This window comes from Petaurus breviceps, unplaced genomic scaffold (assembly GCF_028583685.1).
Source record: "Petaurus breviceps papuanus isolate PSGF00001 unplaced genomic scaffold, PetGlider_PUasm1.0 688, whole genome shotgun sequence".
Lineage (NCBI taxonomy): Eukaryota > Metazoa > Chordata > Mammalia > Diprotodontia > Petauridae > Petaurus > Petaurus breviceps.
Genome location: NW_027186457.1, coordinates 5,616,862 through 5,629,016, shown reverse-complemented (window position 1 = coordinate 5,629,016; position 12,155 = coordinate 5,616,862). Strand labels below are relative to the sequence as shown.

Below are 12,155 nucleotides of genomic sequence, written 5' to 3'. Positions count from 1 at the left end.
GCAAAATACAGGAATCTATCTAAATTAGAATAAGTTGAAGACTTGGTCCTAGACTCTATTTAGATCTATACCTACCCACCTAGTCTATGTGAATGCACAAACACTGGAAGCAAATAAAAAAATAAAGACCCAAAATAGTTATCTGAAGGTTGAATGGGCTGCCTTTGGAAATAATGGGTTTTCTTTTCAGCAGAAATTCTCTAGCAGCTAGTGAAGACCTGAGTTCAAATCTTGCCTCAGATGACTGACTAGCTGTGTAACCATGGATGAGTCACATAACCTATCTCCCTGTTTCCTCATCTGTAAAATAAGATCACATGAAAGAAGGGTAACGTGCCAGGCATGAGATGAGCAATAGGCAGACTTCAATGAGAATGTGGGAGGCTTACCAGGGGGAGAAAAGTGTATGCAAAAAGAGGGGAAAAAAGGATGTTTTGGGGGAACAGATTACCTTTGCCTAGTTTGCCTAGAAGCTAAGCTTGTTAAAGGGAATTAAGGAGGTAAAGCTGGAAGTGCAGGTTTCTGACCAACTGGCATGTTCTTAAATGCCAGGCCAAGGTGTTAGACTTTCTTTGGTAGATGATGTCTAGCTCACTAAAGATTTAGATTTGGGGGGTTTGTTTTAAAGCAGCAATTGCAGGTTCATAGCTGTCACTAAGCATCCAGAAGGAAGAGAAGACTAGAAAGCATGGTTAGCTTTTTGGTTGGGCTTAGGGGTAGAAGAGATGAGAGCTTACAACTGAAGGAGAAATCTGGTTACAGAGCCAAACTCTACCTTTTCTCAACTACAGTGGGTTTATCCTTAATGTAAATAACTTAATTGTTGCTTTGAAAGATTAGCTTTTCTTTCACAAGATTAAAAATTTTAACACCTTCATGTAAAAGGAAATGGCCACAGCGCCATCTGGTGGTCACGGTCAAAACGACGGTCATAAAACGTCCAGGTTAAGTGATCCATTCCTTTTATCTGGAAAAGTCATACTTCTTAGTTCACTCTTTGTGAAATAAAAATAAGCTTAATGCTTAAATTCTCAGGACAGCTTGTTGTGACAAGATATCCAACTATGTAATAGTGATTTGCTGTCTTACATAAAGTTTTTACATTTTAATTTTTAGATACGAAAAGTTTAATTTGGAGCTAGTTTCTTCTTTTCATGGAATGATAGAATGATATTTAAAGAATTAGAAAATAGTTTACAGTAATCAGTTACAATCTCAAAGAAAAGTGTCTAATATCCTTTTGTCCTAGTTCTAGCTTGAACTCAGCTTACTGGCTTTATATTTTTCACAAATTACTTAACAAATCCTTGATGGCATCTAATTTTCCTCTTTACAATTCTGAAACTGACCCAAGTAAACAATTTTTTTTTCTTTTTCTCCCCAGCGGAGGACCTGTATGATTTCTCTCATTGATTTCTATTAGTTCTATGGAATAGATCAATTGCTCCTTTTCTTCTGTTTGCATTTTAAAACTCATAGCAGGATTCAGTCTAGGCAAAGTTAACAGCTGGATGATCCAAGAACTGGTTGGAAATTTCAAGCTTTTTCATGCTATTTTTTTTCAAGTTTACAAAGAAGTTATTAGGCTACTTCCTTTCCAGGTTTTGAATTTTACTAAAATGCTTCTTTAAAAAACAATTTCATGCTATCCACATCCAGATAAAGATTCAGAATACAGACTAAAGCATTCTTTTTTCACTTTACTTTTTTGTTTTTTTTACTTTTAGTCTGTTTCTTCTTTCACAACTGTGACTAACATGGAAATGTTTTACATGATTGCACATATATAATCTATATCAAATTGCTTACCATTTTAGGAAGATGGGAGGAAAAGGAGGGAGTAAGGGAGAAAAATTTGGAACTCAAAATCTTGTAAAAATGAATGCTAAAAGTTATCTTTACATGTAATTGAAGAAAACATAAAATACTATTTAAAAAAATAAAAAGCAACTTCAAATCCCTTTACAAAGAACTTTGAAGAACTTTACTTTAAAAGTTTATAAACCACTTTGTTTCAAAGTAAGGACATATATGGAACTGATTTTTTCCCAAATAGCAAGATGGATGTTTCTGATAAAACTGCCCTAAAAGGACAACAGAGGGAAAGTTTTCTCCAAAAATTATAGAAACAAAAAGGTTAGTATTTATAGTAAAAAAATTATCCTAATTCTAAATGCATTGAATTAACTATTATTTACAATCTGCAAAGTGGTCTTAAAGTTTATGTTCTTAGAGAGATTTTTTAAAAAAGTCAGAATTCTAAATAGTTTACTGACTTAATAGCTCATAAAATTTTAAGTCATTAATCCTTACTGTATAATTGTCACAATTTGGCTTTTGCCTTTTCAGTGATGACAAAGGTTGTACCATACTGTTTAGTTGTATTAAGTAAGCCCAGTTAGCCAACCTGTTAACAACACGCTTCAAAATGAATTATTTATTTATTTTTTGGAGGGGGGAGGGCAGGGCAATTGGGGTTAAGTGACTTGTCCAAGGTCACATGGCTAGTAAGTGTTAAGTGTCTGAGGCCGGATTTGAACTGAGGTCCTCCTGACTCCAGGGCCGGTGCCCTGTTCGCTGTACCACCTGGCCGCCCTTCAAATTAAATTAGTAAGTAACACTTTGGAAAATAAAATTCAGATTTTTTAAAAACTGGTATTATTAGGACTTGAACTAAAAAACATTTTCTTTAGGTCATAATACTTCAAAGTTAGAAGGGAAAAATTAAATGAAAAAAGCATACAATTCTACAAATCACACAGTGATAAATTCAAAACTTTAAGAGCAATTTCTTCTAAAGAGGTCAACAAATAAGACTTAACAAACTTGAAAGGATTTCACAGTAACCATTTGTGAACAGTAACTGACTCTCTTGTAATGTGACAAGCCCCTGAGGGAGGAAGAAGATGTCTCTGAGCAATCTGGGAACTGTCATGTTCTCAAAGTCACTTTGAAGTCTGTGTCTCATTTTTCTGCTCCTTTGGTGAATTCAAGTGCTAACATGCTTTGGCCAATTAACTTGAGGCAGTAACTTTCTCTGCTAATTTTTCCTTGGGTTTGGAATAGTCCCAAGGCCGCCTATTCTCAGCCAATCCATAAAGTTTCCTTAGGGCTACCCGAGCAGCTTCTTCTTCTGCAACTAGAACCGTCTCACCAGGTCCTTCCGCAATCAGTTTCTTTTCACTAGAAAGTAAAAACAACCATTAAATATCAGTGTTCAGTCTTACTATATTCAGGCATTAGACAGGCCTTCTGAATGCCATCTGGAGATAACATTCATTAGAACTAGGGATCTTAACTAGGAGTCCATAAGCTTGTTTTACTAGTTTGGTAACTGTTTTTCAATACAATTGACTGGTTTTCTCCATAATCTATGTATTTAAAAACATTATTCTGAGGAGTCCACAGGCTTTACCAAACTGTAAATGGGGTCCATGATCAAAAAAAGATAAAAGAAAGGGGCAGCTAGGTGGCACAGTGAATAGAGCACCAGTCCTGGAGTCAGGAGGACCTGAGTTCAAATCCAGCCTCAGACACTTAACACAAAACTAGCGTGTGACCTTGGGCAAGTCACTTAACCCCAAATGCCCTGCCTTCCCCCTCCAAAAAGCAAAAGAGAGAGAGAGAGACAGAGAGATAAAGAAAACCTGCACTGAAGGTGACACTGATTTTTTTCTTTTTTAGTAAAGATTTTTGGGCAGCTAGGTGTTGCAAAGAATAGAGTGGCAAGCCTGAAGTCTGGAAAACTCATCTTCCTGAGTTCAAATCTGACCTCAGACACTTACTAGCTGTGTGACTCTGGGTAAGTCACTTAACCTTGTTTGCCTCAGCTCACCCTGGTTTTCTAGAATTCTAGCTGAAAAGCATGGTAAGCCTCTTGTAACTTGGCTAAGCTTGGACAACAAGCACAGTCCACTTCCAGGCCATAACTGAAGCCTTTATGGCTTGGTAGGACCCAAAAGACTTGCTATTTGTCAACAGTTTTTGAGAACCTACAAGGAAATTTCTGTATCATAATTGAGAGAGTGAGACTGTAGCAGATTAACAATGTATTTAAAGTGTTAAAAATATGGATTACGTCTTTTGAAAAAACTGTGAACATTCTCTTAGTGTACAAGTTGATTTTTTTTTTTTTGCTTTTTGGAAGGCAATTCAGTTTCAGTGACTTGACCAAGGTCACATGGCTAGTTTTTGTGTTAAGTGTCTGAGGCCGAATTTGAACTCAGGTCCTCCCAACTCCAGGGCCGGTGCTCTGTTCACTGTGCCACCTAGCCGCCCTTAAGTTGATTTTTTTTTAAGTAAAAAAAACCAAAAGCTTCCCAAATTTGAATTGAATGCTGACAGTAGCTCTCCTTTCTGCAGCTGAACAGAGCCTCCCCTGCTAAGAGTCCCTTGGCTGTTGGAACCCAGGGCCCTGTTGGTTACAATAGCTAAGTACCAAGAGCAGGGCAGGGTCAAGTAATGCAGCAAAGGTATCTCAGACCCGGAGATTTTATGGAGAACCCCCTCAGTGAGCAGGTACTTCACAGAACTCAGCAGTCAGTAATACAACTAAAAAGGCTATCAGTAAGATCACATAGGTCATGTTTCTCAAGGTAGGTGTCATGCAGATCACCAAGTAATAGCTCCAAGAAAGAAAGGTCTAAGAAGCCATCTTTCTCTGGAATAATCACAATACATTTCAATATAATTTTGTTAAAATTTGCAAACAATACTATAAAATATAATGCAAACTTTACTGACCAGTATAAGCCAACAAAATACAGTGGCAACACAGTGCTGCTTCCAGCCTGCCTAGTAATTCTGGGTTCGGGAGCAGAAATATTCCTTTTCATCAACTCATCCACTAGTAGTCCCATGGGATTGATAACCTTCCACATCTCAAAAAGTTCTTTTCCAGTCATCTGTGTAATTAAGAAGTCCTGTAGATAAAGATAACATTACAGATATTAGGTAGACGGAAATGAAAGCCATCAACAATTCTAACAATTCTACCCTGTGTAGTTTCTCCTGCATGATCCAGATCATACTGCTTTAAAAACAAAGTTCCCGCAGAACAAAAGGAATTCCAATTCCCAAATGACAGCCTATTTCAAGTCATACGACTTATAAAACTTCAGTGCAAAGAAAAATGTGAATAGTTTTGAGTTCAACTTAATAATAGCATTTACATAGCACTTTGAAAATTTATGTACATTATCTTTGTTTTTGTTTTTTGCTTTTTGGAGGGGAGAAGGCAGGGCAATTGAGGTTAGGTGACTTGCCCCAGGTCATATGGCTAGTAAGTTTTAAGTGTCTGAGGCTGCATTTCAACTCAGGTCCTCCTGATTCCAGGGCCAGTGCTATATTCATTGCACCACCTAGCAGCCCTTCTTTGTTTGATTGTTACAACCATACCCTGTAAGGTAGGTGTTTCCACTTACAAATGAGAAAGGCAAAGCCTACATAGGTTGGGTGACTCCTCTGTGTCACACAAAAAGCACCAGAGATCAGCCTCAAACCCAGATTTCTGGACATCAAGTCCAACTTGCGCTGTCCCTTGTTCAGATCTGACTCACATTACAGAAAGGTGCTAAAATATTCCTGAGGTTACAAGTTAGTAAGCTTTACTGATATGTGGCAAATGTTTTAGGGAGTTGCAGATTTATTCATTATCTAATTATTTTCTTCACCTATGAAGTATCTGTTTGCAAAGGGGAGTTTCACAAGCTTTTGGTGAAGGGGAACATTTTAAGGGTGGTCAAGGTAGCTAACCCCCAAAATAATCACCTTACAATAGATATGATAAGTAACTATATTTTGAAGCTTCACAAAGATGAGAAACAGGGATAAACAATCCAAGAAAAATGCCAATGATCATTCTTCTACTGTCTATTTAAATGAAAACGGAACATACTAACACCCATGACCTCTACTGTAACTAGCAAAACACTGACTTAATAGTTAAAGCAATTTATTCAACTAAACATGCTCTTTAAATAAACACACATATATGACAAGACGGTGGAGATGAGACCACAGCAGTACAGTGAACAAAGTGTTTGAACTGGACAAAAAACACCTAGATTCAAGTCAGCATTGTTAGCATGATCAAAATTCCTTAAACCTCAGTTTCCTCACTTCTAAAATGGGTATATAAAAGATCTTTAATACCTACAACCTCCCAGGATTCTTGCAAGTTCAAATACTATAAATTAACAAAGTGCTCTGCAAACTTTAGAATAATCAAGAAGCATTTATTAAGTGCCTGTCTACTGTGTACCAGGCACAGGTACTAGATGCAGTACTAGGTCTGAGGTAGGGAGGTCAATTATGCAAGTCCTGCGATGGTCCAGGGGAGAAGTGAAGAGGATATGAACTGGGGGTGACTGTGAGGGGATGGAAGCACATGGCTGTGGGAGATGCGAATGAGGATGGAGAATCAACGAGACTTAACAAATAAACGAGTGTATGTAGTGACAGAAACTAGGGAATGGAGCATGACACCAAGGTTGTGAACTTACACTACTGGAAGTCTGGTGATACACTTAAGAGACACAGGGAAGTTCAGAAGAGGGTTTGCAGAGATGGAGAACCTGTGGCCTCGGGGCCACATGCGGCCCTATAGGTCCTCAAGTGCAGTCCTTTGAATCCACACTTCACGTGGACTTGAGGCCATAGGCTTCCCACCCCTGGTTTAGGGGAAAAGAGGATGAGTTCCATTTTAGGCCTGTGTTGAGGTACCTATAGACCATGCTGCTTGAACTATCTAATAGACAGTGCTATAGTTCAGGAGATGCCAGGGCTAGACAGACACATCAGGGTGTCATCTGCTATATAAATGCCATTTATTATTATGTGTAAATATTTGTAATAATTTATTATCTAAATAAAATAAACCACATTTTAGCAACATTAAGCAAACAGTCAAATTCCATTAAAGCTTTATCTCCAAAGACTCTATGAACCCAACTGTAGTTGTGTTGTGTGGTTTATTTTAATCAAATATTACTTGAATTAGAGGGTCAATGACAAGAGGTTGGTAATCTTCATAAATTGATACTGAGTATAATGTACAATTGGGGGGGGGAGGGGAGGAGGGAGTTAGGTGGAACTGTGGATAGAGTGCTGGGCCTTGAGTCAGGAAGACTCATCTTCCTAAGTTCCAATCTGTCCTTGAACACTTACTACCTGTGTTACCCTGAGCAAGTCATTTAACCCTGTTTGCCTCAGTTTCCTCATCTGTAAAATGATTTGGAGAAGGAAATGGCAAACCACTCAGTATCTCTGACAAGAAAATCCCAATGGGGTCATGAAGAGTTGGACACGACTGAAATTAATCAACATCCCCACCACCCCCACAATTTCTTCCACATGGCAGGCACCTAATGTTTATCAAATTGAATGAGAAGTGGTGTAGACTTGGGCAGATGGTTCTAAAGGGAGCTAGTTGTAGGACTGCTCATAATCTTAACATTTTAACAGAAACAAAAAAAACACAAAACTATTCCACTGCTGTTGAATTTTTTGTTGTCCGTACCCAGTCTTGGGAGCAGTCTTTTTAAATCATCCAAGTTATCTTCACAAATAACAAGGAATAAAGACTGTGATTTCAAAGTGTAGCTGTTCAAATAAACTCAACCTCAAAAGCATGAGTAATTAATAATTACATACCCTGATGAAAAGTGATGTCTTCAATTGCCCACTGCTTTGCAGCAACGCTCCTATTACTGCAAAGAAAGTCCGCTGGAGCACCGGCTGGGGGACTGGAAATTCTGCACTTAGTGTTAACTGCTCTACAGCCAAGTGTCTGGCTACGTGACACACAATGTCTTCACTGGTAAGAAAATCCACAATGGCTTGTACTCCTTCTGAGGGCAGGCTTGGGTATGCATCTCCAAGGAGCTGTGTGAGACATGTCTGTGAAAAGGCTCTCCCTTGTTCTGAGAGCTCTTGATTATCTCTGAGGTTGAGAGCTACAGCCTCTTTGTCTACTCCCAGTTTCTGTCGTCTGGCTTCCTCACTTTCAATGTAACATCTGTTAACAAAAGCAGTTTTCAGAAGCTCTAGAGAAAAGTCTTCATGTAGTCGATGACAAAATGCCTGGATTTCTGCATGATAGTCCCAGTTGGGCTTTTCTGAACTGAAAATGAAAAAAAGAACAAACAAAATAAAACACTGAAAATGCAAAACTACACATTTTATCTTGAAAGAATAATTTTCCTTTTGAGAAATGTCATTCCTTCTCAAATGACAAGAAACAACTAGGAAAATGGCCATCCCTTTTAGATACTGATTTTCAAAACTTAAGTCAAAACTTAATAATTTTTTTGGAATTTAGATGGCTTAGATTAATTTTTTGAAAAGTTGCTATAATCTGGCAACTTTTCAAGGTAAAAGTATATTAACTCAGAAGCTATAGATTTTACCAAGAATCTCCATCTCCCCTAATCCATGAAGTTTTCAAAATACGGTATTTTCCCCCCTCCACAATGGCTTTTTCTAGCTCACCTGGCATGGTGACAGTCATATCATATAACCCCTCTGGGTCAGTTACCTTTACCTATTAAATGAGAGGGTTAGACTAAATGACCTATGGTCCTTCCCAGGTTTCTACGATCTTCTTCAAACAAGCCACATCACCTAGCCCTCAGGGCTCCTAGAGAGGGATTCAAAGGCCCAGAAGGCACAAGTTATGGAGGTAACAACTACAGAAACAGAAAGAAAACAGTATATCCCAATGACTTTAGTCAGGTTCAATCACTCTGGGCACTCAGAATCAAAGAACACTGGGTTAAAAAATGAATGTCATTCTAATTCCCCTCATCCCCATACCCTTTTTCAGATCCCTAGTAATAAAATTCTTTAGTATTTAAAGTCCTTTGTAGTCTAGCACTTTCCTACCTTTCTGGTCTTACAACTTACTGCCCTCCACCTCACTGTTGTATCTCTCTACACTTGACTACTCAATACTCCTCAGATATGATGTGATATCCCATCCACATGTGACACTCACACCTCTGTACCCCCATGTCTGAATGCTCGCCATCCTCACTTCCCATCTTCCCCAGACACATCTCAAATCCCACCTGCAGAGGCGCACTTTCCTCCAACTCCTAGTGATGCCCTAGGAGATCACTGTTCTCCCCATTTGTCTGTGAGCTGCTTGAGGGCAGAGACTGAGTTCTTCCCTTTGCATCCCCAGCGCTTAAAATGGTGCCTGGCACATAAAAGGGACAGGATATGCTAGGCTCCAGGCTAGATGCTTTTTATAAATATTATCTCATTTGACCTTCACAGCAACCCTGCCAGGTAGGTACTATTACTAACCTCATTTTACAGTTGAAGAAACTGAGGCAAACATGGAGTGGCTAAGTGACTTGTCCAGGGTCACACAGATAGTAACTAAAAAGTGCTTAATAAATGCATATTGACTGACTGACCTCAGAGATCACAAGGTTTTTATTACTAATGACTATTTGGCCAAAAAAAAAAAAGGCTGTTTCTAGCCTTAGCTGGGGAAGAATACGCTTTCTAGTCAACATTTTACTTTATTTCAGTTTTACTACATAACGGGATTAGAGAGTGATTTGCAGAAATAAGCAGGGGATTTGGAGTCAGAGGTCCTGAACTCCAATACCAGCTCAATGAATCAATAAACATTTATTAAGCACCAATTAAGTGCCAAGCGATGGGGACACAAAAAGAGGCAAACGCAGTCCCCGCCCCCAGGGAGCTTCCAATCTAAGAAATATCAGACTTTAACTAACTTCCTGTGTGACGTCAGTGGCAGGACCCACCTCCCTGGGGCTGGAGTCAAGAAGACTTGAGTTCAAGTCCAGTCTCAGACCCTGACTAGTTACGCGACCCTGGGAATGCCACTTAACCTCTGCCTGCCTCAGTTTCCTCAACTGTAAAATGGGGATCACAATAGCCCCTACTTCCCAGGGTTGTTGTGAGAATCAAGTGAATATTGTAAAGGGTCTGGGCCACAGTGCGCGCTTAATAAAGGCTTGTTCCCTTGTTAGTCAAGTCCCTGCTCCTCTCCAGGCCTCAGTTTCCTCATCTGTCAAAGGAACGGCCCGGCCTGGATGACCTCTAATGACCTTCCATTTGGCTAGGGGAAGTGACGGGTCCGAGACCGACGCCCAGAGCTCCTCAGCCAGGTTGAGGCGAGGAGCGGGCGGGGAGAATCGGGGGGTCTTTCTTCCCGTTACCCTTCCCCCCCCCCCCGGGCTCCAGCCCCACGCATGCGCACCGGTCACAGCCGGGGCCCGAACCTACCGGCGCACGGGAGGCGGAGGACACCTGAGCAGCCGCCGCCGCTCCAACTCCTTCTGGAAGCGGAGCGCGGCGCGGATCCCGCCCTTGATGCCCCGGCTCGGCTGGACGGGATGCGGGGCGGCTGAGGCCCGAAGGAGGCCGTAGGGCCCCCGGACAAGCAGTCGCACCAGTCCAGACGCCATGGTGCACCAGCGCGGGCGGAAGGAGGGAACGAAGGAAGGAAGGAAGGAAGCGGGTCGGGACGGTGTAACGTTGACACCGCTCCCTGCCTCCTGAGCTGGGGGCGGAGCCTCCGCAAAGGAAGCCGCAGAGGTGGGGCCAAGCGGGGGGAGAGGCTAAAGAATCCTTGGAGGCGGGACAAGGCCTTGGAGGTGGGGCCAAGCTCGGGAAAGGGGGGGGGGGAGGGGCGGGAACGGGCAAAGATCCAGGGGCGGAGCTGAGTCTGCGGGCCTAGCTCCTTGGGGGCGTGGAGAAGGCGGGACAGCCTCTCGTGGGCGGGGCCTGACTTTCCTTCTACGGCTCTCCCTCCTTTCCTCCCTCTGCTGGATGTTTCACGGGATGCTTCAGAGCTCCCCAAGTCTGGGGGCTCCTGTCCCAGTGCTAGAGCATCACAGATGACCAGTTAGGGAACAGGAACTGACAATGGGTACCCATGGCAACTAATGAAGTATTTCCAATTTAACGTGTAGAAATACTTTTGCTTTTTAAAAAAAATTATTTATTTTTAGTTTACAACATTAAATTCCACAAGTTTTTGAGTTCCAAATTTTCTCCTCCTCCTCCTCCCCCCTCCCCCCTCAAGATGGCATGCAATCCGATATAGGTTCTACATATACCTTCACATTAAACAGTAGTCAGGTTGTAAAGAAGAATTTTAACCAATAGAATGAACCACGAAAAAGAAGAAACAAACAAAAAACTTTTTTGCTAAAATCTGCCCTGCATCCTAGGTGCTAAATAAACGCTTGCTGTCCGTTCCTAGCTTCTCTGTTTTTGTTGAGGGGTTTGCCTAGTATCATAGATTTAGTGCTAAAAGGGACCTTAAAGTCTAGATAGCCCACCACCTTATTTTACATATATGGAAACTGAGGCACAGAGCAGTTAAGTAATTTACTCCATTAATAAGACTCTGAAGGTACATTTGAACACACTGCCCAGTCCACTGAACCATGCTGCCTTTCCAGTCTTTCACTTGTTTGAATTAGTGACTGTTCTTTAATTACCGTTGTTATTAATTTCGGTATTGGAGACAAATGAAGAAGGAAATCTTTTGATTGTTGGTGTTTGAATCCTGTCCTGACTTCAGGGCATGTAAACAGCCACCAATAGCAGAAAAGCGGCCAAGAGATTCTATTTCTCCTTTCAAATAGCTGGTGTCACCCTTGGTGACAGCATAGTAACACATAGGATCAGCTGCTCCTACAGCCAGTGCTCTGGGTTGGAAAGGAGACTCCTGGGAACCTCCCTTGGCAACCTTTGTCCTATCCTTAGTGCCAGCCAACATCACAGTGACTCCTGAAATTTACTAGGAGGATCATTTCATCCTGTCAAAAACAGAGGATAAGTAGGATATGTGAACTAACAAATAATGTTTTGGCTTGGATGCATATTAAATATTAGTAACCTTTATTGGCTGTGCCCTTTTGAAAAATCTACAGAGATCTGAGGAGAAATTTAATTTGTCTGGATATTTATGAAACATCTTTTATGTCTAAGGTTCTGGAGATACAAAGACACAAAAACAAAACTATTTCTGTACTAAAGAAACTTACATAAGAATAATAATGGTGATGATGATAGTACTAATAGCTCTTTAAGCTTTGCAGAGTGCTTGACATTTTATTTCATCTGATCCTTACAACTACCCTGTGATGTAGGTGCTGTTATCCCCA

At 40.9% G+C, this 12,155-nt stretch overlaps 1 protein-coding gene across 1 annotated transcript; it reads right to left on the bottom strand.

Moving 5' to 3' along the window:
* Positions 1–1,957: 1,957 nt before the first annotated feature.
* MRPL44 (mitochondrial ribosomal protein L44) lies at positions 1,958–10,512 on the bottom strand. Its single transcript, XM_069104536.1, has 4 exons — positions 10,264–10,512; positions 7,654–8,122; positions 4,744–4,922; positions 1,958–3,183 (listed from the first exon to the last, which is right to left on the bottom strand). The coding sequence occupies exons 1-4, from the start codon at positions 10,443–10,445 to the stop codon at positions 3,015–3,017; spliced, it is 999 nt and encodes a 332-aa protein (XP_068960637.1). The 5' UTR covers positions 10,446–10,512; the 3' UTR covers positions 1,958–3,014.
* Between the last annotated feature and the right edge of the window lie 1,643 nt (positions 10,513–12,155).